Source organism: Cheilinus undulatus, linkage group 2 (genome assembly GCF_018320785.1).
Source record: "Cheilinus undulatus linkage group 2, ASM1832078v1, whole genome shotgun sequence".
NCBI classification, from domain to species: domain Eukaryota; kingdom Metazoa; phylum Chordata; class Actinopteri; order Labriformes; family Labridae; genus Cheilinus; species Cheilinus undulatus.
This window is the reverse complement of record NC_054866.1, coordinates 7,957,453-7,984,965: the sequence shown is the minus strand read 5'-3', so window position 1 is coordinate 7,984,965 and position 27,513 is coordinate 7,957,453. Positions and strand designations below refer to the sequence as shown.

The 27,513-nt window shown below is 39.6% G+C and overlaps 1 protein-coding gene across 1 annotated transcript; it reads left to right on the top strand.

The window, feature by feature from the left end:
• The first annotated feature begins 10,134 nt into the window (after nt 1–10,134).
• On the top strand, nt 10,135–25,502 carry LOC121518153 (sialate O-acetylesterase-like). Its single transcript, XM_041800392.1, has 10 exons — nt 10,135–10,292; nt 10,556–10,717; nt 13,590–13,744; nt 15,848–15,986; nt 16,229–16,397; nt 21,030–21,112; nt 21,196–21,329; nt 22,253–22,407; nt 24,052–24,238; nt 24,382–25,502. The coding sequence occupies exons 1-10, from the start codon at nt 10,238–10,240 to the stop codon at nt 24,637–24,639; spliced, it is 1,497 nt and encodes a 498-aa protein (XP_041656326.1). The 5' UTR covers nt 10,135–10,237; the 3' UTR covers nt 24,640–25,502.
• The last annotated feature ends 2,011 nt before the right edge of the window (nt 25,503–27,513 follow it).

Here is a 27,513-nt window from a genome sequence, read left to right as displayed (position 1 = left end):
GTCCCTTTCAACACGTATGGATAAGCCGCCTCATCTCTCTGCAGCCACAGTAATGTAGGAGTACAACACTGCTCTTTCATGTCTTTTACTGACATGAAGTGACACTTTTTCCATTGTTGAGTTCATGTCACAATTTACCTAAGGTTCCTTATCTTATTTAAAACAAAAAGAGCAAGCACCTATCCAATCAAAATAAAACAAAAGCAACCATAAATGTAAAATAATGTGCAACATAAAGGTGAGATTAATCACAAAAAACAACAGAAATTCTGAGATTAGCTGTTATTAAATATTTTTGATCAATAGCCCTTTTATACATGTAAAGTGTGAAAACCCTCAGTCTTAGTTTTACTGAACTGAATGTAGGTTAACAGTACTCCATTCTTTATAATATTTGACATAAATGGGGAAAGAAAGTCTCAAATATCAGCTGATTTCAGATGCAGTACGTGTAAAAGGGAAAACGGCCGGTCCCATGTGGGCTGCAGGAGATGATGCTGCTTTTTCTCATATATCTAATAGCTGCTGAGAGACTTAAAGGGAGGCACTGATTCAAGATTTATCACATGATAGATGGGAGCTGATGTGTTAAGAGACCTTTGAGGACCCTAGACAGCAGTCATAAATCTTAATTCATGCATGAAACCACAAACATATTCATCTCTCATATCAACACATGAAATTATCTGTAAAATGTGGTGGAACAGACCGGAGCCCATTCCATGGATCACTGGAGGAGGGATAGTCATTTTCTACCCAATTTCTGAAATCTAATTTGAACATAGGCTAAGAGTGGAGCGGTAGTATTGAAGCATTACTCATATGGAAGTACACTGTTGCAGTGGTTTGAAGCTGCCTTGCTCTGCATGTAAAAAATACACAATGAGTAATTTGTACTTGAGCAGAGGATAAAAAAAAATGCTTTTTATTTTAGAGAGAAACGATGCACCTCTGCTGATCTCTGGTGTTATATCTGTGTTAAAGTGAGCAGTTCATTGTCATCCTTGAAAATTCTACACATGAGGTGCTTTGCTACTTTTAATCCATTTTTGCTGGTTTTCATTTTTGTCAAGTTTTGCCCTCTTTTTTACCATCTTTGAACTATTCTTGCCACATTTTGTCAATTTTTGCGATTTTTTTTCAAACATTTTTTACACTCTTAATTTTTGTTTTCCATTTTCCAATTCTTGCCAAATTTTCGTCATTTTTTTGACACTTTAAACCTATTTTTGCTTATTTTTGCATACTTTTCCCACTTTTTTTTCAACTTTCAACTTTTTTCCTTTTTGCTGCTTTAAGACATGTTTGATGCTTTTTGCCACTCATTTTCCCATTGGTTCTGTCATTTTTTTATTTTTTATTTTATTTAATTTTATTGTATAATTATTATTATTTTTTTTTTGCTGCTTTTCACACATTATTGCTACCTTTTGCCACTTTTACCTATTTACGCTGATTTTCCTTTTTTGCACCAATTTTTGCCAGTTTTTGTCAATTTTTTGTAATGCTTTTTCTTTTTGCTTACCCCCGATTTTTCAAATTTTTTGTATCTTTAGCTCATTACTGATGCTTTTAGCCCCTCTTTGCCACTTTCATCCTGTCAGTTTTTTGCCTCTTTAAATGTTTTTTTTTTTTTTTTTAACCATTGTCTGACCTTTATTTGCTGCTTTTAACCATCATTTTTTTTGTTTCTGCCCACAGGTGTTGCTTTTGGACATCCCTTTTTGCCATTGTTTTCGTCATTTTTTTCTGCTGCTTTACCTACTTTTTGCCTAATTTTCTTGCACCAAATTTTGCTGCTCTTTTTCATACCACTTTTAACCAATTTTGCCAATTCTATTGGGCACTTTTATTCATATGCTATATTTTGCCCCTTTTTGCAACTTTAAACCCATTTGTGCTCATTTTTACTCATTTTTGCCACTTTTACTACCACTTTAACTGAATTTTGATGCCTCTTGACCCTTTTTTGCAACTTTAAACTCTATTTTTTGTCATATTCCATTCATTTGTTCTGGTTGTTTTGCAAATTTTAACCAGTTTTACTACTTTTAACCCATTTCTGCTGCCTGTTGCCTCTTTTTTGCTACTTCCTTTGTCAATTTTATTCCATTTTGTCCCTTTTGGCCTTTACTGCCTCTTTTCATAATAATCCAAATATTATCCATTTTAGGTTTTCTGTGTTATTGACAAGCATCCTTATATTTGTGGACGTTATGGCTTAACTATGAAATCTGACATTACTGTCCTAATGTTTTAGTTTAACATGCTCATCAGGTTATTCTGTTTTAGGAAAAGGGGTTCACATATTGTACAACTGCATAAAAAGATAAAACTCATGCTTGTTGGTTTGATTAGAGTGGTTATTATTCAGATTAAAACATCATTATCGCGGCTTAACTTTGCAATGGACCATGATTTTGCTGACCTCCAAGGGCCCTGTTTGGCTGGGCCCCAGAAAGCCTCCCTTATGGGCAGCCTTGCAGTGGATATTGGTATTAAACATATGAGGGGGAGGCATCATTGACCACTGTATATTTCTAATACTACTTGTATTTTTTAAATTACTATATCAAATAACAGCCTTATTGAGCGGTTTTGTGAGAGTGTTTATAGTTCCACTAAAAAAGAAAAGGCGACGTAGTCCCCCCTATTGACCACTGATCAGAGAACAGGGTGTGGAAAATGTCTTTATTCTCTTTCCATCAGGTCCTAAGAAACATATTTAATCTGCATAATGTTAGAAGCTGTTTCATGGATAATAGACCTCTGCTTGTTGAGGGACTTAAGCCCTGTGTCAGTTAGCAGAGCTGAGGGGGGATGGGCACAGCCAGAGTATTAAAAATAAAATGAGAACAAAGTGTTCACTCTATAGTACTTGTCCCATATCCAGCCATTGTGTGATGTATGAGTAACTGTTCTCAAAGGCAGAGGGTGAATGTTAAACCCTTGAGCCTGAAGTTCAAATTAATATAAATGTGCCTTTTCAGATTTCAAATATTATCTCTGGCCTTTGAAGGTCTATGTAATTGACACGGTTGGTGCACACTGAGAGCTGCAGGGTCAAATGATCCTATGTTCATTAATGCAAAGGGGATTATTTCAGAGCCTTTTAAATGTTCTCTTACATGTATCTGCATCTCATTAGAAAAAACTTTTACATGCCTGTTTCTTCCCCTTACCTCCTGATTCTTCCAGCAGCTTTCCCATTCTCCTGCCTGTATCCATCACTTACCTTTTGAAGTTCTGTGTTAAATAGCTTGCCAACAGAAAATGGCATGTGCATTTATCTTTCTACAGGCAAATGCTTAAAAAGCCTTGGTAAATAAACACCTGGCTGGTAAAGCATTGGATAATTAATGTTGCGCCTAATTTCATTTTTCATCCTGTTGTTTTAGTGTAGAGATGTTAATTACTTTAGCCTTTGTGAGGATTCTGCTCTGCTGTAGGCATCTGAGGAACTATGCAACAATATTTTAAAGTTTCACAAGCAGGGAAAGTTTTAGTAATTTAGAGACCATGGGCAACGAGCAAAGAACAATCATAGCTGACAGTCTTTCTCACTCTGCAGAATGCTGAGGTCCAGTTTGAGACCTGAAAATCTTCTGGGGCCCTCCAGAAAAAACCCTGTACTATCATAACATGGTGATCAGATATTTACTTTTAATTTATCTTGTTAAATCATGAATTAGCTGTGATTAGCCACATTTTTGGAAAGCTAACTTCACTTTCACTAGTCAGACCCAGGCCTGGTTATTGCTAAAGCTGTTGAATCAATAAATCCCTTCAATAGACTCTGTCTGACAAAGTAAGGTGGGCTAAAACATCTCAAAAAGCAACACATCATGGTGCTATCTAAAGAAATTTAAGAACAGATGAGAAACAAAGTCATTGAAAAGATCACAAAGCCATTTCTAAGGCTTTGGGACTCCAGTGAAGCACAGTCAGAGCCATTATCCACAAGTGGAGAAAACTTGGTATAGTGGTGAATCTTCCCAGGAGTGCCCGGCCTACCAAAATTACTCCAAGAGTGCGACAATGACTCTTCCAGGAAGTCACAAAAGAACCCAGAACAGCATTGAAAGACCTGCAAGCCTCACTGACCTCAGTTAAGGTCAGTGTTTATATTTCAACCATAAGAAAGAAACTGAGAAAAAAAAAACATCATGGGAGAGTTCCAAGGCCAAAACTTTTACTATCAACAAAAGAACACAAAGGCTCGTCTCACATTTGACAAAAACATTCTGATGATTCCCAGGACTTTAGGGAAAATGTTCTGTGGACTGACAAGACAAAACTTGAACGTCATATCTGACATGAAACAAACAGCATTTGATAAAAAAAACAGCATCATACCAACAGTCAAACATGGTGGTGGTGGTGTGATAGTCTGGGGCTGGACCCGGACCACTTGCTGTGATTGATGGAACAATGAATTCTGCTGTCTGCCAGAAAATCCTGAAGGAGAATGTCCTTCCATTAGTCTGTGACCTCAAGCTCTTAGATATGGAGCAGGACATATTCTGAAAACACCTGCAAGTCCACTTCTGAATTAACCTTGAAAAGCAGATGGACATGCCCATTCTTTTTTTTTTTACTTTTTTCACAGGGGAATCCATCCTGCAAAGCTCCCATCTGAATTGTTTGGGCCCGGTTAGAAAGTGACAGGACCAATCAGAGACGAGGGGCAGTACTTTCAGGCGCAGCAGAGTCGTGACATTAACAAGCAGCAGCAAGAGCTGGTGCAGTTATGGAGGAAGAGATTAGCGTGGATGCTGCTAAAGCACCAGCTTTATCAGAACTTGACGTAATTTCTTCGTTAACAGAAGAACAAAGAACAGCAGTGAGTTGTTTTCTTGTCAAAAACGACAAAAGTCGAGTACTTACATGTCTATAGTTGCCATGTTTCGCGTTATTCCTCAGTAGCTGAGCATGCGCAGCTCAATAGCGGCTACGTCATGTGTTTTGTTGCTCTGATTGGCCCGTAGAGATGTGACGGACAGAAAGTTCACCCAATCACCCTCTTTTTCAGAGTTTTTTCAAAGCCTCTGCCTTTTCTCAAATGTTTCCTATTGAAGCTTTACCAGATCCGTCTGGCATGCCAGGTTACTTCTGAATGGCATTAAAAATGAAGGTTTTGGAGTGGGCCGGTCAAAGTCTTGATTTAACCCTTAGCGGTCCACCATCATGCCGGTGTGATTTCATAATCTTCTACTTTTGTCACTTAAAAACAAAGTCACATTTTATGTCGCAATCAACTGGCGTGGAAAGCCTGATTTTAAGTTTTCTTTCCACTTTAGTTTGACGTCAACAGGCCAAGTAAAACAGGAAATACTGCAATTTTAATTTGATATACACTTAAATTTTACATATAGGGGACAATCGACTGTACTATACAAGACTGGCACTGGTGTGTTTTCATAATTTCAGCATTTTGTAATTTATTTTTTAAAATGACAATATATTGTTTTAAATATTTTTAAAGTCATTCAGGGGGGTTGTGTTTTTCCGGAGGTTCAATATCTAATACAGTAAATTAAACTTTAAAAATATAATTTTTATTTCATGAAGTTGAGGTAGTGCAGAAACTGTTTTCTCAGCTGTTTACATTGTCAAAAGAAAAGTAATGGAAATAGCCAGCGGACCTCTAAGGGTTAAACCCAATTGAAATGCTCCTCAAACTGCCTCTTCATGCTGGGAAACCCTCCAGTGTAGCTGAATTAAAACAATTCTGCAAAGAAGAGAGGGCCAAAATTCCTCTGAAGTGATGTGAAAGACTGATTGCCAGTTATCACAAAAGCTTGCTTGCAGTTGTTGCTTCCAAGGGTGGAACAACCAGATACTAGAGATTACTTTTTCACATCGGGCCGGGTAGGTAGGTGGATTTTGTTAACCTTAATAAATGAAACCTCATTTAAAATCTGTATTTTGTATTTACTTATGTTATCTTTGTCTAATATTGAAATTGGTTTGATGATCTGAAACATTGAAATGTGACAAATATACAATAATAAATACAAGAATAAACCAGGGAGAGGGTAGACACTTTTATCTTGGCACTGTATGAAGTACACCTAAATGAGAGCAACCAGTTCAACCCTCACCTCTGATGAACAATACAACTGACAGGGTCCACATCAAGTTAAACATGTCTCAGAACAAGGTGCAACTTGTTTTTAACAATCTGGGCAGCGTATTTACACCATCAATACTGATCTTTATTATTTAAATACCTTTTGACATGAACCTCACATTTGATGCCCATGTCTTGAGGCACAAGGCCCAAGGCAGCTGCCCAACTTTACCTAATAGTAAAACTGTTTACAAGCAGCTCCTGTACGGAGATTAATAGATAAGGATAAAACAACTTTCTTATGCTCTTAGGGATTGAAAACCCCTTAAAATTAGAAAAGTTTCATGAATTAAATTGACAGACTGAAGAATGCTGTAACTCCATTGTTTTGTTTATCTTTTTGTTTCTGTCATCCAAGTTTGATACCCACAGGATAAAGAGGCTTAAAAAGTTATAAGACTTTTATATTTGAGAAGTTTGTCAAATATGAGTTTAATTTATTCAGAAGCATTTCAAAAAGTGTGTAAACATCTAAAGCTGTCCAAGTTTGAAAAGATGACTCAGTCTAAACAGAAAAGTAACCGTAGCCAAGAACACAAAGTTTTAGCTCTCGGATGCTGGAGCAGCTGAATGCTTGAAACACCACACAGAATAACAAGCTTCTGAGTATGCATTTTATCAACGTCTAACACTGATAACCCTCTCAGCAATCTTTTAAAGGTACAATATGTAGAATTGTCCCTCTACAATGTTAACATGAATTTCCAGCAGTTTTCAAAGCCAGAAAAATAAGGCTAATTCAAATCATTGTGGCAGGACATGGGCTGTTGTTTCAGCTGCTGCAACCACCATGACAAGCTTGATGTGTTTATCGTTACTGTTAAAACACTGAAAGTTGTAACTGCTACTGTAGGCTGCCGTTCTGTTGCTATATCATGTTTGTTCCACTTCTTTGTGATGGAGCAGGATTATTCTCTGCCAGCTTGACAAAGTTTGCTCCCTGAATGATGGAAAAGTATAGAAAACAACCACAACACTCTCATCCTCATCATGCATAATGATGCCACAAAGATAAAAGAGCAGCTGGGAGTCTCAGAGTGATTTAACTCCTGGTTATGGCTTAGTAATACTGATGTCATAGTAATATTTACAGACCTTGTTTACACTTTACTTATCATTTATCTTACAGAGGGGAATTTGTTTCCCAATCTCTTGAAAGTTCTTGAAAGTTAAGCGCACTTCCATTAGCTCTCAAGACCATGCTGATACCGGCCTCATCATTAGACGCTTAATTTAATAAGGCCAATTTGTATGGAAAGGGGTGTCTACCCCCCCAAATGACTGCATAAAGGCTCAGCATCTCTGCACGGGGTTTCATGTTTGCTGTCATTGGCCTTCAACATGATAAGGCGAGCATTAAAGCTGTGTCTTCTGAATTATTTACAAAGTTTTAGAGTGTGGACTTTATTGTGGAGCTTTAACAAAGAATCAAAGCATCATGGGGGTTTGGGGACAGTGAGGGGGGCAAACTGGAGCAAAAGCCATAACGATATAGAAAATCAGAAAAAATATTTATGATAAATTTACTTCACCAGTTTCCTGAACAGGCACACCCAAGAAGTCTTCTGAGAGGAATCAAGGACAATGTTAGCAAAGGTGTGGTGTCCAAATCGACCCAGACAGACAGACGGACAGAAATGCTGTTATTACAGTAATAAGAATGTAGAATTACATTGTGCTTAGTTTAATTTAAATTATGAAAAAAAAAAAAACAATTCAGATAGACTCCTATGCACTGTCTAAATTGTGATATATTCTTTAAACATTTCATTATGTTCAGATTTTAATTTTGCTATATTTCAAAAAACAAAATAATTGAATCTCTGTTATTTTGATGATCAGTTGTAGAACAGTTACAGAAATCAGCCAAAATTTAAAAAGGCAGCAAACGTGGCATAAAAGGCAATAATGGGCAGAAAAATAGCAAAAGTAAGCAAAAATGGGCAAAATGTGTCAAAAAATGGCAAAAAGCTGTAAAACAAAATGGCAAAAATGGGTGAAAAAAGAAAAAGTAATAAAAAAGTTCCAAAAATCAGTAAAAAGTGATCAAAAGAAGTGGCACTGTCTAAATGCATTGTTCAAATGTGGTGGCAACATTTTAAAAAGTGGGTTGTCCTGACAAGCTCACCAGTTCCATCTGCCTTTTCAAATATTGCCAACATACTGGTGCAATTTAGACTGTGTTTACAAGTTTGCATTTTTTAGTAATTTAAATGTCATCAGGGATCGATGTTGTTGTTGTGTTTTTTTTTTAAACTTTAAATATAAAGGTTCCTTCATGAAATAAAAAAATGATGATCCCCTATTAAGCAATTACAAACAGATTATCTTGTCAGTAATACAACTGTTGGGGGTTCTTACTTTAAACTGTCTTATACCGTGTATAAGCCCTGGCTGCAGTTTTTCCCTCAAAGAAATTCATTCAACATTGACCACTAACTTGAGCATAATTAGGCTATTTATATTCATCATAAAATATCAATATTACCAGTATTAACCCTGTCTGAATATACTAGTATATTTTCAGTACTTGATAGAGGCCTATTTCCTAGTCCTACCAAAGCCGTACTAATGACATTGCCGTCATCCCGGTAAAAGCAGAAAGATGTTCATATAGAGTCTTGACTCTTCTTCTCTTCTGTTGCATCTCTGTCCCCCCTCTTCTGTCTAAAAATGGTCACTTTAAGAAAAGGGAAAAGTTAAGCCTATAGTTTCCTATTTTCTCCTTGTCCATCACTAACCATGACAATAAGAGACAGCGCTTCCAGTATATTTATTTATTTTTGTTACTATTATCATTATTTTTTTTAGTCAGTTTCATTTTTTCATTTAAAACAAAGGGACAGTAGCATCAGATTTGCTTATTTTGACAAAATGTGCCTCCAAAATGGCTACACTTATTTAATTAACCTAAATCAAAGAGATTGTGTCAACTTTTAGCAGAATGCTGAAAACCCTTTCAATTTTGATTTTTTTCCAAAACGCCACATTTATGCTTTTATTTTGAAGGTTCAGGTGTATTTTCATAGAACAGTACACGTAGATGCCACCTGAGTTACGCCAACGTCATCTTGGAGAAGTGCTGGTGCAGCTCAAAAGTCTGTGGTTGTATCATAAATAGGTCCTAGATGTCTGAGGTTTGAGATTAAACAACCAGAGGGGAAACCATGCTCATTTCATTTTATGAATGATTTAATTGTGGATAGACCGCAGACGTTTAAAGTTATTAACTTTTCACAACTTCAACCCCTCTCCAAAATGGCGCCCGCGCTTCCGTGATCGATCGATCACAGCATTCAACAGGTGGCATCTGCGTGTTCAAAAGCTATGCCGTGCCGTCAAGCGTCAACAGGAACAATTAGATTTTGGCTCAGCACCTGGGCAGAATAACAGAGGCCCACTCCCAATGTCCACACTCACACACTCACTGACTCTGAAGCGCTCCCGCAAAGTCCGTGAGGGCTTAGGGCTGTCCCACTGTCAAATCATAAAGTGCGTGAGGGATCTCTCGCTGACTTTTTGGGCCCTTCATGTACCCTTTCCGTGAGTGGGCATCTTTGCAGACTTAGCGTGAGGGAATTACCCATAGTTCATTGCATTGTGACATATGGCAGGGATTCACGTGGGATGCCCGCCAGTAAACCCTATAGAAGTGAAGTGCAAAAAGGGGTGGACGTTGTAAAAAGAATTATTTTTCCTGTAAGTATATTATATAAAACAGGTCTGTAGGTGAGGCACGCTTGTTTTTATCTTTGTTTTAAGCTATGCAAGATGCCTACTGTCAAAAAACAACAACAACAACAACAAAAAAGACCCCAAAAAAAAAAAAACAACCAAAAAAAAAAAAACAAAAAACAAAGGGCTGTCCCATTCCTGTTTCTACCCTTCAAGCCCTTGCAGCCTCACTCACTCACTCAATCACTTTCCAGGTGCAGTCAGTTAAGTCAATAAGAGCTGAGGGCTCAGGGTTTAGGGAGGAGATTGAGATTCAGTAAGAGAGTGTTTACTTCAGCCTGCTTTCACTGTTAGCATGTCAGCTACACTGATGTGACTTGTTCTGACGGAGCTGCTCAATGATTTAGTTACGTTTTTCATTTCCTTCTCATGGCTGTACCTCTGTTAGTGCTTTTCCTGCTTTTAGCTTCTTATCACGAGACTGGTGAGTAAAGCCTAATGTGTTATTATTAAAGTGGGTCATATGGTCTCTGACGGTGTCAGTCCAGATGAGGGCTGACTATTTAACTGTTATGTTTGTATCTGTCACAAAAAGCCATTTCAATTCCGGACGATTCTGGTACATGCTCATAAAGTTTGTATGCAGTATTCCTCACCTTGTATTCCACATTCAGTTTTATAATTTAAACAAAAATAGTGTTTTATATAGGTTGAACTGCTAAAAAACCCAAACATTTGTGTTCCTAGATGGTACCCTGCGCTTTGCCTCCTATTATGGAGATCACATGGTGCTGCAGAAGGCTCCAGAGAGGGCGGTGCTGTGGGGCTACGGACCTGAAGATGCCCAGGTCACCGTCTTCTTGTCAGGACCAACAAAACAGAAAGCCTCATCTGTCTCTGTGACAGAAGGTCAGTACAGACTTGTTGTCACGTTGAAACTTCCTGCTTTCAACCACAGGGGAGCCAAACTCAAAGCTTTTGTTGTGTAACCTGTGTAACCTGTTTAAACCTCAGCTTGGTGTGACCTATAAGACATGAATGGTAAGAAGTTTGTCCTGATTTGACAAATATCTTTAGGACTATAGAGAATGTTTGAATTCTAATACTTTATTTATCCTCCTGAGACCCTGCATGTACATATGGGGACATTACATTTTGGCTTTTCCTACAACACAGAGCTAAATTCAGCTATTAACATTTTTGAGCTAATTGTCTGGAATTTCCAGGGAACTTAAGTAATTTTCTTGGAATCATGGGGAAATTTTATTTTAAATTTTCAGGAAATTTGCATTAAATATAGGGGGCATGTTTGTATATTTTGGGGTGTTTGAGGGGGTTTCTTTGAAAGTCTGAAATATTTCCTTTGGAATCTGAGGAATATATTTGTAAATTTTGGGGGAATTTAATTGGAAATCTTGGGGAAATTTCCTTCAAACTTTTCCTGAATTTTCTTTGAAATTTGAGCAATTTTTTGGGATGTTTGTAGAGTTTGTTATGATTTCTTGTCAATTTTTGGGAAAATTTAATGGTAAATTGGTTATTAATCTTTGAGTGGAACTCATCTCCTTCAAATTTTCAGAATTTTCATGAAATTTTGGTGGACATGTTTATGTGTTTTTATATCTTGGGGGAATGTCCTTCAAACTTTTCTTGAATTTTCATTAAAATTTAAGGTTTTTTTTTTTTGTCTTTTTAGATGTTTAGGGAAATTTGTTTAAAAATTTTCAACAATTTTCCATGGATTTTGGGGGAAATGTGTTTGTTATTTTTTGAGAATTAGGTTTTAAAGTTTAGGGTGGAATTTGCTTTCAAATTTCCACTGATTTCATATACGGGGGACATGTCCGTGTATTATGGGGTGTTGATTTTAGGGTGTTGCTTTTAAATTCTGAGGTACTTGTAAGAGAATTTGGAAAATCGTGGACACATTTCCTAAAATTGTTCCTGAATTTTCATTGAGATATTACAGATTTTTTTTATGTTTGGGAGAATTTGTTTGAAAATATTCACAATTTCCTGTGGATTCTAGGAAACATATTTCTTATTTTTTCAGAATTTGGTTATAAATCTTTGGGCGGAATTGGCTTTTAAATTTTCAGGAATTTTCTTTTTTTTAAAGATTTATTTTTGGGCATTTCTGCGCCTCCACTAGAAAGAGGAGGACAGAGGACAGAGTCGGAAACAGGGTCAAGAGCGGGGGAGAGACATGCGGCCGGACTCGAACCCAGGCCGCCCGCGCACGTGGGGAGCGCCCCCAACCACTAGGCCACCTGCTCCCTTAAATTTTCAGGAATTTTCATTAAATTTTGTGGTGTTCTATTTAAGGAAGCTCCTTTGAAATTCAGAGGTACTTTCATTGGAATTCTGGGAATATATTTGTAATTTTCAGGCGACTGTAGTTGGGGGAATTTCCCCCCCAAAAAATTCCAGAATTGTACTTGAAATTTTAGGGATTTTTTAGGGGGGGGAGTTTCAAACATTCCTCGATTTTCCATGGGTTATTGGGGTAAAATTGGGAATACATTTGTATTTTTTACACTCACAGAAATATTTATGCCTAATTCTTAAGATTTATGTATTTCAATTGAATATAAAATTTCCATCCATTTGAATTACTAAGGTTTAACATAAACAGGCCAGTAAACTTTATGTGCTGCAACAGATTTATGTTGATTTTAAGGAATTTAAATAAATTCTAAAAAATTAATCATTTAAATAAAATCAAATAGATGTAAATACTTAAAAATAAACTATACCATTATTCATTTTTCTTAGTTTAGGGGAATTTTATAGAAAATCTTGGGAGTTTCAATCAAAATTTTCCAGAATTTTCATTGAAATCAATTTTTTTGAGGATTTAAAACATTTCATGCTGACTTTTGGGAAATTTATTTTTATTTTTTCAAATAAATGAGTTTGCTGCATGTTGGCTTTGTCTACCTGCTGTCAAAGCCCTGTCATTCCTCCTTACTTTTACCTCAATAAACCTCCCTGTAAGTGTATAACTGTATCAAACCTGTGACCCACTGACATCACCAAACATTTGCATTTTTCTTTTGTGGTGCTTTTCCTGGCTTTCACTGCAGCCTCTTTCAGTTGTTGTTTGTTTTGAGGGGTTTCTTCCTTCAGTCTCCTCTTTAGCAGGTGAAATGCTCTATAGAGTTTAAGATATCGACATGGTCAGTCTAAAACCTTCCACTTCTTGCCCCTGATGAACTCCTTTGTTGTTTTGCCAGTGTGTTTTGGGTCATTATCTTGTGGCATGATGAAGGATCTCACAATCGCTTTGGTTGCATCTTTTTTGAATTGGCAGAACAAATGTTTCTGAAGACTTCTGAGTTCATGTCTGCTGCCATCATGTGTTACAACATCAATGAGGATTAATGAGCCCGTCCCAGAAGAAGCCATGCAAGCCCGAGCCATGACATTAAACCACTGTGTTTCAGAGATGAGCTTGTATGTTTGGGATCATGAGCATATCCTTTCTATCTTCAAACTTTAGCCATTCCATCACTTTGGTAAAGGTTCATCTTTGTCTCATCAGTCCATAAAACTTTGTCCCAGAATTTTTTAAGGCGTCTCTGTACTTTTTGGTACATTCTAGACTGGCCATCCTCCTCTTCTTGCTAATGAGTGGTTTGTATCGTCTGGTGTAGCCTCTGCTGAAGCATCTTTAATCTTAGTTTCTCAATGCCTACAAGTTTTTAGTAAAACATTTAATTCATAACCCAGTGTCCCAAATTCCCATGTCGCTAAAGCCACTGAATTACTGTTTTTACAGGTATCTGGAAAGTCACCTTCGACCCTGTTGAAGCTGGTGGTCCCTACAGTGTGACCGCAGCCATAGATGGCAGTACAGCCACGCTCACAGATGTGCTGTTTGGAGATATTTGGCTGTGCGGAGGGCAGAGCAACATGTACTTTTTTGTATCGCAGGTGAGCTGTCTGTCTTTCCTATGAACTTATTCTTCTGTTACACTGTAGCATTTCTTTGGAGAAACTCTCTTCATTTGTACATAATGCTTTTATTTTAAAAAGCTACTGGCACGCTTTCACTATACACTGAATCCAGTCACTTGTAGGGTGGTTTATTGAGGTAAAACTTAGGAGGAATGACATAGCTTTGACAGCAGGAAGACAAAGCCAACATGCAGCAAACTCATGTCTGGTATAAAAGCTGTGATGGTAACAGCTGCGAGCAGCACAACATACTGCCAGTCTGAACAACTGGTTACTGCATAGCAATGGTCAGGAGTGCTGCGGTTAGATGACGCCACAGTACCAGCGTGGACCAAAATATGGCAGCCTCGTGATGACTTTATAAACTCAAATTACTCAAAATGCAGATATCTAGTTAGTTTTTTAGTTCAGTATACATATGAGAGACACAAATATCTATCCAACAAGTTAAACTTGTCTGATCATGCAGGGCTCCTATTAAAGGGTTAAACATGTATGCAGTCACTTGTTTTACATTGAAGGGGAAGACTTTTTCTGGGAAAAAGTAAAGGAATGCTGGCCACATACTGTACAATGAACAGATAGGAAATAAAAACAGGAATGGACCTAAATGGATCTTTATTTCAAACATGTACAACAACAACATAGAACAAACACTGAAGAAAAGAAAAACAAAAAAAAGCCGTCCATTTGCAAAGAATTAAGCATGTAAGTTAAGATGAGAAAAAACAAGTAGAAAGAAGTCAGCTTATTTAACCCTATCACTTTATTTTCTGTTTAATTTTTATCAGTGCCTTCCACATTTAAAGCATCAAGTTTCTTTGACTTTGCACTCAGTTTTTAAAATAAATGTCCTCACAGTTAATAACTTATAAAAAAAATATGGAAGAATTACCTGTGCAATCAAACATACAAACCTACAGTATTTACATATTTAATCTGTAACAATAGAATCCACGTAACAGGTATCTGGTGATTATTATTCATCATGGTACCTGATAAGAATTCTATCTTTATGCCTTTTGTTAAACAGAATCATGCTTGATAATTGTTTTACGCCAACACCCGGTCTGCTCCAAAATTTAACTCTAAAAATGGTGAAATAAACACTAAAAACCTTCAAATTAATTTCCCCCTTAAATCACAACTTCCTCTCAGTCACAGAACATTTTGTGAATATTACTTGGCAGCAGACTGTTCTTTGCTTTAAACATTAATTGACAGTTTTGAATTCAAACAGGTCAAAAAATGTTATAGGTATAGGTTTATTTTTAAATGTATGTTAAAAAAACAAGATAACTGCTGATTGCTTGGTTGAGCTGACGCCCATATCAAGAGTCACAAATCCTAAATGCACTGTTTCAGGATGAAATCTCAATCCCGTTGCTGTTTGGTGCAGTATTTCCCAATATTTCCTGTTTTTTTTTTTTTTTTGGCTTCCCTATCATTATAGAGGCAAAAGGCCCCAAAAATACTTAAGAAAAGATAAAATAAACTTTAGTACATTAATAAAAACATGAAAAGATATAATAGAATAACATAATAACAGAAATATTTAGGAATCAGTAAACTGAAATCAGTAAAGGTCAGATAATTTAAAACAAAGATGCTGATTAAAGTTAAAAGCCAGTTTAAAAGATAATCTTTAGTTTACTTTAAAAACACCCAGAGAGCTCTCCTCTTTGGTGTCCAGAGGCAGTGAGTTCCAAAGTTTAGCTCTCTCTCCCTTGTGCTGGTGTGAGTCAGGAAGAATATTAAAAAGGGAAAGATTTAAGAACCTGAGAGATCTGACAGAGACATAAGCAACAATCAGTGATATATGGAGACAAGCAGTGTAAAGATTTAAAAACACTAAACATAGCAAGTTTTAATAAGTTAAGTTGACTTCATTTATGAGTAGGTTATAAAGTAGTCCTAGACCCTTTGGTTGTATTTCATCCCCTCTGTCTTGTCTTCTCTTTTTGTCCATCTCTTTTTTCTATTAAATGTGTTAGACTAAAATAATCTGTTTTCGGTCTCTTTGTATGTCTTTTCATATCCTGTTGCTTATGATTCCTTTCTATTTTGATCCTCTGTCAGATTTTCAATGCATCAGAGGAGCTGGCCCACGTAGAGGAGTTCCCCCATGTGAGGGTTTTTATGGCCGCCTTGAACCAGAGTAAAACCGAGCTCTCTGATTTGATTGATGTGGAGATTCCCTGGTCTTTGCCTACAAAAAGTATGTCAAGGCTTTAATTATTTGCTCGTGATTTTTTCAAGCATTTTTTCAGCGTGGTTTGGGGTATTATACTACAGATTCATTCAAAGAACTAAAAGCGTATTTTTTCCTTGAAAACTTCTGTTAGCTACAGCACAAATCAGTGCAGTGCTGTATTTTATTGTCAGTGTTATTTAAAAAAGAACACGTCAATCTTTGCATTATTTGCTCACGAATGCCCTTCTTCCGACTTGCATTTCCAGGAACAGTGGCTAATTTCTCTGCAGTCTGCTGGCTCTTTGGACGTATCATGAACAAGAACCTGAAGTACCCCATCGGGCTGGTAGAGTCCTGTTGGGGGGGCACGGCTGTTGAGGCCTGGTCATCTTCAGGGGCTCTGCAGAAGTGTGGACTGGAAGGATCTGAGGATGTGTAAGAGATAACATGAGAAAAGCTGACCTGCAACCTGCTCTGCATGTTGAACCATTTTTGATGCATGTGTAAATCAAAGTTTTAGACACATCTGTCAGACAGTTTAAAGAGTAACTAAACCCAAAGCACTTTCTATAATTGGAAACCTGCATATACGAGTATTTAGTGGTACTGTTAAGTTGATGGAGTACAAATTTTGAATTAAGCATGCAGTTTCTACATTTTGTGTCAGAAATATGCATATTGACTGCCCTCTTCAGGTTAAACCCTGGCAACTCAGTTTAATTTTTTATTGGCTGATGTGGAGGCAGGTGGCCTTCAGTGTCAGGCTTCATCACTACAGAGCTAAACTGTGTCCGCCTTCTTTCTCCATGATCCTCAACTTAGTAGCATACTTTCCATCTCAGGGGTGGAAAGTAACTAATTACATTTACTCAGATTACTATAATTGAGTAGGTTTTTTTCATATACTTGCACTTTTTTGAGTACATTTTAAAACCAGTGCTTTTACTTCTACTTAAGTAAGTTTTAACCAGAGTTACTGTACTTTTACGTGAGTAAAATACTCTTGAACTTTTTCCACCTCTGTTGACTACTTCAGCACATAGCAGGATAACGATTCCCCGTCTCAGAGTTAAGCATTTCAGAGCTGAATTTAACTCTAAAGTGTACTGTTTACTCCATTCTAAGTGAAAAGGTCTTCATTGTTGGAGTTTTTTGAATTGTTGATCCACCCAGAGTGATTTCAAATATGTGGGGATGAAGGGGCCCTGTGTTGTAGGGAGTGTTTAGATGTGTTTTTCTGTGTTTAGATGATTGTTGGATGTTGCCTGTTGGACAGTGATCCCTGCTGGGGTTCTTTTGGTCATGTTTTTGATGAGTCGTTGTGGTCTTTGTTGTTAGACACATTTGCACCATGAGTGAAGTTATCCACTGAGTTACAGTTCCCACCTACTAATGGAGACAGTGCGCTCTTTTAGTACGCATTTCCTTGCTATGAGGTTGACTTTCTGCTAGGGCTAAATGCTTTTGGCAAATAATTTTATTGCAATTTTTTTCCCCCAATATTGATTGTAATTTGATACGTGATTATTCCTTAATTTTTTTAAATTCCTAAACAAGGGCTGAACAATTCTTTAAAAATATCAGATAATTTGGAGTCATGTTGCAAATTGGATATAAATTATTGCATTGAGGGTTTCTTTTGTCATTTTCACATTTAATAAGAAAAAAGTAGAAAAATTAAGAAGATAGGATTTTTGTGTGGACTATTCTAAAAAATGGCACTTGATTGATTGCATGATATGACATGCATAACATCTCTGCTGCTGCAAACAAGTTTAAAACTGGTAAACTGGTATTTCAACACAAATTTCAGGTCAAAGAAATATTGCACCTTCTGCAATATGAAAATTGCTGCAGGCCTTACTGCAATTTCATCTAATTTTGGCAGTGTATTATGACGGACTCTGACACTGACGATAATAATCAATTTCACAAAAACAGGATTACCTGTGTGATGTTGGAGGTATATGCACCTCAAATCAAACTCTGTGGTTTAGTTACTCTTTAATATCTTCTGTGCTATCGTCTGTTGTTCTTAACAGTTCAGTGTAATAACCATCCATCCATCCATCCATCCATCTTCTTCCGCTTATCTGAGATCGGGTTGCGGGGGCAGCAGCCTAAGCAGGGAAGCCCAGACTTCCCTCTCTCCGGCCAATTCATCCAGCTCCTCCCAGGGGATCCCGGGAAGAGCTGGCTGTATCTGCAATCTTGTTCTTTCAGTCACTACCCACCGCTCATGACCATAGGTGAGGGTGGGAATGTAGATCGACCGGTAAATTGAGAGCTTCGCCTTTTGACTCAGCTCTTTCTTCACCATGACAGACCGATGCAGAGACTGCATCACTGCTGACACTGCACCGATCTGCCTGTCGATCTCCCGCTCCATTCTTCCCTCACTCGTGAACAAGACCCCGAGATACTTGAACTCCTCCACTTGGGGCAGGATCTCATTCCCAACCTGGAGAGGGCATTCCATCCTTTTCCGACTGAGGACCATGGTCTCAGATTTGGAGGTGCTGATTCTCATCCCTGCCGCTTTACACTCGGTTGCAAACCATTCCAGTGAGAGCTGGAGGTCCCTGTCTGATGAAGCCAACAGGACCACATCATCTGTGAAAAGCAGAGACCCAATCCTGAGGCCACCAAACCGGACGCCCTCAACGCCCTGGCTGCGCCTAGAAATTCTGTCCATAAAAGCTATGAGCAGAACCGGTGACAAAGGGCAGCCCTGGCGGAGTCCAACACGCACCGGGAACAAGTCTGACTTACTTCCGGCAATGCGGACCAAGCTCTGGCAACAGTCATACAGGGACCCAACTGCCCTTACCAGGGGGTCCGGCACCCCATACTCCCAGAGCACCCTCCACAGGATTCCTCACGGGACACGGTCGAATGCCTTCTCCAGATCCAAAAAACACATGTAGACTGGTTGGGCAAACTCCCATGCACCCTCTAGGACCCTACTGAGAGTGTAGAGTTGTTCCACTGTTCCACGACCAGGACGAAAACCACATTGCTCCTCCTGAATCTGAGGATCGACTATCCGACGGACCCTCCCCTCCAGGACCCCCGAATAGACCTTACCGGGGAGGCTGACGAGTGTGATTCCCCCAATAAGTGGAACACACCCTCCGGTCCCCCTTCTTAAAGAGGGGAATCACCACCCCAGTCTGCCAGTCCAGGGGCACTGTCCCTGATGTCCATGCGATGTTGCAAAGGCGTGTCAGCCGAGACAGCCCTACAACATCCAGGGTCTTGAGGAACTCAGGGTGGATCTCATCCACCCCCCCCGGGCCCTGCCACTGAGGAGCTTTTTGACCACCACAGCGACCTCAGCCCCAGAGATAGAATGGGATTGAGGAGGTCTTCGAAGTATTCCTTCCACCGACCCACAACGTCCCGAGTCGAGGTCAACAGGGCACCATCTCCACCGTACGAGGTGTTGACAATGCACTGCTTCCCCCTCCTGAGATGCCAGATGGTGGTCCAGAATCTTCTTGAAGCCGTACGGAAGTCATTCTCCATGGCCTCTCCGAACTCCTCCCACGTCCGAGTTTTTGCCTTGGCAACCTCTGAAGCCACAAACCGCTTGGCCTGCCGGTACCTGTCTGGAGTCCCACAGGCCAAAAAGGCCCGATAAGACTCCTTCTTCAGCTTGACGGAGTCCCTCACCACCGGTGTCCACCAGCGTGTTCGGGGGTTGCAGCCACAACAGGCACCGACCACGGCCGCAGCTCCCATCAGCCGCCTCGACAATAGAGGCACGGAACACAGCCCACTCGGACTCAATGTCCCCCGCCTCCCCCGGAACGTGGTTGAAGCTCTGTCGGAGGTGAGAGTTGAAGCACCTTCTGACAGGGGACTCTGCCAGATGTTCCCAGCAGACCCTCACCATACGTTTGGGCCTGCCAGGTCTGACTGGCTTCCTCCCCCACCAGCAGAGCTAACTCACAACCAGGTGGTGATCAGTTGACAGCTCCACCCCTCTCTTTACCCGAGTGTCCAGGACATGTGGCCGCAAGTCTGATGATACAACTACAAAGTTGATCATCAAACTGCAACCTAGGGTGTCCTGGTGCCAAGTGCACATATGGACACCCTTATGCCTGAACATGGTGTTCGTTATAGACATTCCATGACGAGCACAGAAGTCCAGCAACATAACACCACTCAGTTTCAGATCAGGGGGGCAGTTCCTCCCAATCACCCCCTTCCAGGTCTCACTGTTGTTGCCCACATGAGCATTGAGGTCTCCCAGCAGGACAATGGAGTCCCCGGAAGGAGCACTCTCCAGCACCCCTTCCAGCGACTCCAAAAAGGGTGGGTACTCTGAGCTGCTGTTTGGTGCATACGCTCAAACAACAGTCAGGACCCGTCCCCCCACCTGGAGGCGGAGGGAGGCTACCCTCTCGTCCACCGGGGTAAACCCCAATGTACAGGTTGCCAGCCCGGAGGCAATCAGTATGCCCACACCTGCTCGGCGCCTCTCACCATGTGCAACTCCAGAGGGGGAAAGAGTCCAACCCCTCTCAAGAGGACTGGTTCCAGAGCCCAAGCTGTGTGTCGAGGTAAGACCAACTATATCTAGCCGGTACTGCTCAACCTCACGCACAAGCTCAGGCTCCTTCCCCACCAGAGAGGTGATATTCCATGTCCCCAGAGCCAGCCTCTGCAGCCGAGAATCGGACCGCCAAGGTCCCCGCCTTCGGCCACCCAGCCCAGCCACCAGGCGCTCGCCATTGAGCCCCACTCCCAGGCCTTGCTCCAGGAGGGGGCCCCGGTGACCCACATCCGGGCAAGGGAGATCTGAGCCCTTCCTGCCATTCTGCCATATACGGTCTATGAGCCGCACTTCGTCTGGTCCCTCATTCAGGACCTGTTTGCCTTGGGAGACCCTACCAGGGGCATGTAACCCCTAACAACATAGCTCCCAGGATCATTGGGACACGCAAACCCCTCCACCACGTTAAGGTGGCAGCTCAGGGAGGGGAGTGTAATAACCAAGAAGAAAAAACTTCCATTAACATCACACTTGCTGCTTTTTAAACATTAATTCCTCATCAGTCCAACAGGAAATTCTGTGTTGTGGAATTCAATGATTCATCCACTGCTTAACATGACCATTAAAGGAGCCGTCTGGTACCAAGGTAAGACTACCTGCTCAGGTAGTAGATGATAAGTAGAGCCACATGTGCATCATTCATCTTAAAATAACTTTTCCCACCTGAAGGTGAAAGGAATGCAGTATACCATCAAGACAAGTACAACTGTACCTTCCCTGCCATGATCGATGACTGGAGGATGAAGTTTCACCAAGGCTCGGGGGGGCAGACTGCCATGGATTTCCCCTTTGGATTTGTTCAGGTGTGTGGAAATTTACAGTTTTTGTATATGAGCAAATTAATGAGACTTGTGAAAAATGAAAAAATAAGAAGTAAACTTCTGACATAGGCAATGCCTAGAGGGGGCTGTGTATTTGGCAGGCAGGCATCAGAACCTTTAAATTGCCAGTGCATCAGTTAATCCAGTGGTTGTCAACTTGTGGTTTAGACCCAAGAGTGGGTTGAGAATTTGTTCCTGGAAAAATAAACTGTGGTATTTCAAAACCCTAAGCAGACTTACAACCATGTATGTTATTTCACTTAGCTCCCTGTAACAGGTAAATTATGCTTTTCTTGAGATCTCAACGTTTTTTTTAGCTTGTTGTCTTTCTGCATGATACTGGGATAGTTGGCATAATTGACAGATCTTGAGCAGTTTTGCAAAGAAGAATGAAGTAAGATTGCAGTGTCCAGATGTGCAAGCCTGATTGAGACTCTACCAAATATTGACTTTAAAGGGGTTAAATATTTATGCAGTCACTTATTTTATGTTATATATTTTATTTAATGGACGCTGCTTTGTAGATATCTGTTTTCACTTTGATTTTAGAGGGCTTTTTTCTCCAAAAGGCCCAAATATATGGACCATCATTGATTTATAAAATCAATAAAAGAGTAAAACATCAGATACTTTTGTTCGGTACTGTATTGTGCATTCATGCATCCACATCTTCCAGGGTTTCTGTTATAACCTGATCTTAAAATGGTTTGTTTTGTCCTATCTTTTTGTTAGTGTTTTCTTCTGAGGTCCAGACTGAAACTTTATCTGCTAAATTCATTTGAGTGGAGGAGAACTTTTGGAAAGTTGGGTCACAATTTCACATTGATGAGTTGCTGGTGGGTCCTCTTGAAGGTTAGACCAGTTGAGAAGCACTGCTGTAATCCATGCCTTTTACGTGTTTTCAGTTGTCTACATACAAAAAACACTCCACTGATGACGGCTTTTCAAACATTCGCTGGCACCAGACAGCAGACTATGGTTATGTTCCTAATGCACGGATGAAGAAAACCTTTATGGCGGTGGCTATGGATTTACCAGATGAAACCTCACCCTACGGCACGTAAGTTTAACGTTTAAAGTAAGTAAGTTTAAAGGGGACATATTTTACACCTTTAAGACAAGTTTATATTGGTGTCAGAGGTCCCCCAAAACATGACTGTGGTTACTGTTGCTTAAAAAAAAACACTCCAGTATTGGGTTTCTGTATGTCTAAAAAAAAAAAAAAAAACTCTGTTTGTGGCTTAAAGGTACAATGTGTAGAATTTGGCTGCATTTCACCGAACAGAAACGGTGTACATGGGATATAATGTTTATATATCTATGTGAAGTATGTTAAAATAAGAGCACAATCATCCCCTTTACACTTTCATTTCTTTTTACAAAATTAGAAAAAAGCTTTTTCAATTTACATTACCACGGGTCGCCCTGACGGAGGCTGACATAACGAACCGCCATGTTGTCTACGGCAACGTTTTGGGGACAGAAAGAGCGAAACACGATTTTTAAATACGAACCTGCCCGCTGGTCCTGAAAGCTACCTAGAAGGCAGGTGGAGAAGAAGACTGACCTATAATCTATAAAAATAATGGTTACAAAAGTGAATGAATAAACCCTCACCTCATCACTGCTGTAAATGATGTCCGGCTCACAATCCTTTTTGGTCCTCACAGGCTCTCATCGCTTAGTGATGTGATGTTTTGGTAACAGATCGGCTCATTCTAAAATCTGAACGCTAGATGTTGCTAAAATGCCAAATTCTACACATTGTACCTTTAATGGATGTGGTACTCCTGATACTTTCTTCAGCTTGCAGCTTTGAGGAAGATCAGGAGAGGAGGGCAGAACTTTCTTCCAAGCGGGGAGGCCAACTGAACCTGGGGATGATGCAAACTCCCCACATGACAACATGAGGGGAAAATCTGTGAACAGCTCGTTTTAGCACACATTTTCTGAAAGGTGGAGAAAGAGGGGGCGGATTTTTGTAGTACTTGAGGGGATTGTGGACAGGCTGGTGGCACGCAGTTTTTTTTTAGAAAATTATAAGGAGCTTTGACCCTATGTGGAAAGAAACAGCTCTTTAATTATTCCCTCACTGATCACTGCATTAGGTACACCTGTCAACTGCATATGTCAAATGTTATTAAGGCATGATTAAGATTATTTTATTTCAAGGTGACATGGGCACCAGGACACCAGTAACAACAAACTTTGCACAAATGTGTGCTCTGACTGTAGGGTGAGAAAAAAAGGGATCTGCATTTAGTTTTGAAATGTGTGGGGCAAACTTGATAGATTTTTAGGAACTAAAGACTGAGAGGAAACAGATTCTGGAATGAGCAAGAAAATAAAGGAAGTAAGACATTTGGATTAGATTTTCCTGCATGGTCTGCAGGGGTCAGCACTGTTGCCTCATAGCAAGGACATTCCTGGTTCAAATCTGGTTGGACAGGGCCTTTCTGCATGAAATTTGCATGTTCACCTGCTGCATGCATGGATTCTCAGGTTTCCTCCCACAGACCAAAAAGGTGCTAACGAGATTAATTGGAGACTCTTAACTGACCATGTCTAGCAAATGAATACTCATTGAGGCATAAGAAAACCAAGGATTAGCACTAGTTTTATGTATTTTTAACTTTTAAACTATCTGGACCTGTAAAATGGCTTATTAATAATGTTTGTGATGTTTTTTGTTTGTTTTTTTCAGAATCCATCCCAGAGACAAACTAGATGTATCCTTCAGACTGACATTAGGAGCTAGAGCAGTGGCTTATAATGAGAAGGATGTGCCCTTCCTTGGACCTTTCCCAAAAAGTATCATGTCCAATAAAAAGTATGTCAACGTGACCTATGACCAGACCGTGTCTGTTAAACCAGCTGAGGACATCTTTGAGGTAAGGCTAGCAAGGTTACTGTTTAAGGCTACTATTTGCCCATTAAACTTTCACATTTGCTCTTGCAGCATCTCATTTTTTGCAACAAAGTAAGTAAGCTCAACATGCGATTTTTATTTCCTCTTGCCTGTTTGTACCTCAAGATCTGTTGCTCCGGGAGTCGTGAACCATGTGGACCAAAGTCTCAGTGGATTCCAGCTTCCATCATGCACTGGGATCAAACCACTGTCCAGTTACTTGCCAACTTGTGTAAGGATCCTGATGAGGTTGCTGGCCTCCGGTATGCATGGAGGGACTGGCCCTGTGACTTTAAAGCTTGTCCAATCTACAGTAGCGATAGAATTTTACCTGCACCCCCTTTCATTGCTAGCCGCTTTCCAGAAAAAGGAAAAGCTGGATAAACTACTAAAGGCCATTTGAACACCAAGTCTGTAAATGTTAGCTGATTCTTTTGGATCTGTAATCTAATTAAAAATGGCAGATCCATTCATTTATTTAGGATATTTTCACAAACTGAAAAATGGAGGCCTTTTTTTTTTAAATTTTGTCTTATTTTTGGCTGAGTACAAACATTGACATTTAACTTAGAGGGGGCTTGAATGTTTTACCTATTTATTGATTTTATAAGTCAATCATGGTCAATATGATTTGGCTTTTTTGAGAAAAAAATACCAAAAACTCTTTTGTGTCCAAGTGAAAACAGATTTCTACAGAGTAATGTTAAATAAAAATATGCAATGTAAAATAAGTAACTGCATAAATATTCACTCCCTTCAGGTCAGTATTCACCGTGCTTTTGCAACAATCACAGCACTGAGTCTGTGTGGATTTCAATCAGGCTTGCACATCTTACACTGCAATTTAACTCCATTCCTCTTTGCAAACCTGCTCAAGCTCTGTCAGGTTGCACAGGGATCAGGCATGAGCAGTCCTTTTCAAGTCCAGCCAATTCTCTTTTGGACTGAGGTCTGGGCTTTGACTTGTCTGCCCCAGATACACCTTGCTGCCTAAAAACCTTTTCTGTGAAGGTTTGGCTGTATGCTTCAGGTCATTGGCTTGCTGGAGAAATAAATCTTCTCCCAAGCAATAGTTCTCTTGCAGACTTTAAAGATTTTCCTTCAGGATATTTACTCTATTTTGAAGCATTCATTTTACCCTCTACCGTTACAAGCCTTCCAGGGCTGGCTGCTGAGAAGCATGCACACAGCATGATGCTGCCACCACCCTGCTTCACAGTGGGGATAGTGTGACCATTAGACCAAGGAACTTTCTTCCACATGACCATGGAGTCCCAGAGTTTTCTTCAACATTGACATTCTCTTTGTCACTCTCCCATAAAGCTTTGACTGGTGAAGAACCCAGCCAACAGATTTTTGTATGCAGTCCCTCCCATCTCAGCTGCTGAAGCTTTTGACTCCTTCAGAGTAGTCAATAGTGTCTTGGTGGTCTCTCCCACTATTCTCTTTCTTGCATGGTCACTCGGATGTGATGTCAGCCTGATCTCGGTAGATTCACACACGTGCCGTATTCCTGCCATTTCTTGATGATGGATTTAACTGAACTCCGGGGGTCTTCAGTGCCTTTGTAATGTTTTTTTTGTCCATCCCCTGACTTACACTTTTCAGTAACCTTTATCTGAGTTGCATGGGATATTCTTTTTATTTCATGGTGTAATGGTAGCCAGGAATACTGATTGACCAATGACTAGACCTTCCAGACACAGGTGTCTTTTAACTACAATCACTTGAGGCACATTCACTGCACTCAGGTGATTCCATTCCGATAACTGTGAGACTACTAGCACTGGTTGGCTGGACCACTGTTGCAATAGGTCAGTCACTTTAAAGGAGGTGAATATTTATGCAATCACTTATCACCTTAAATATTTTTTGACATATCTTTGTAGAAATCACTTTTCACTTTGACATTAATTTTTGTAAAAATTTTTGTCAGCCAACTCATATTGACCATGATTGATTTATAAAATCAGTGACAGTGTAAAACATTCAAGGGTTCAATACTTTTTATGGGCGCTGTATGACGTTCTATGGTTGATATCCACATAGTTAATGGGCAAAGGACGGTGTTTAAAGTGAAGTTTCAATGCAAACGAGAGAGAGAAAGGGAGCTGCAGCTGCTGCTCTGAATTGTCTGTCACCTGTTTCAATGATTTGAACAATGCAGGAAAAAAAGAACAAAAATAGAAACAGACAGCTTTGGAGTCAGTGTGCAAACATGATTAACACAACATAGCACTGTGTTTTTTGATTCGCATGCAACAAAATTGCACCAATTACACCAATTCAGTGTGCATAAACCTTTACTCATTATCCTGATTAAATGAAGCTGTAGCCCAGAGGTGTCAAAGTTTAGACAAAAATAAGAATCCTGCAAACTGCTTCCAGTGTAATAATGTTCATAAAGTTCTGACTCCTGGGTCTTTTAGTTGTTTTTTTCCTAAATAAATCACATAAAATGGCAACTGTTGCCATTGCTTTCTTAATTGCACTGTTATTCCCATGCTGAACTTTTGCCTTACTAACAGAAAGATAGTCAGCTTACATCTTGTTTGTTGCAAAATTTAAAAAAGCACTGATAAAGTGTTAACCATTGAGGGGATGGGAGTGGAGGGTTCAGTTTTTTCTGTCACTAACATACTGGGAATGGTTTATTACTTACAAATCGTTTTTGAACATTGCAAGTTAACTGAGTCAGAAGGGAAAGTTCAATACCTCATTTACACTTTTTTATTTAGTATTCCAGTTCAGCTGTACAGTTGTAGGTCATAGCTCTATCTACAATATAGAAACCTATCTTTTGCTGCAATATGATGTCTGTTGGAGAGTCTTGACTAGTTAGGCAAGGGTCATTCCATGTTATGTTATGTGTTATTTTTGAAAATGTAGCTCGACATCCTTGGTTACAGACAGATGTTTGGTTACACTGTTTATCCTTATAAATCTATGCTGTGACAATCACTGCTGACTTTTGCTGGACTGTATGAATGTGACAAATCACAATGAATGAGTTGTTTTTGTTTTTTTTTACAAATTTTGTTTGAAGTTTACATTTTGAGTCAGTCTTAATGGCTTGGGGTATTTTGAACCAATAAAAGGCACATTTGCTGTAAAGTTTGAGAGTTTTTTTTTTAACATTCAAAGCTAATAAACCTCATCCAGCATCTATTCTTTGGCTGGGGACAGACATGACAAATACCAAAGCTTAACTGATTTAAAAAATAAATAGGGGGCCACAGACATGAGGACAGTTTCACC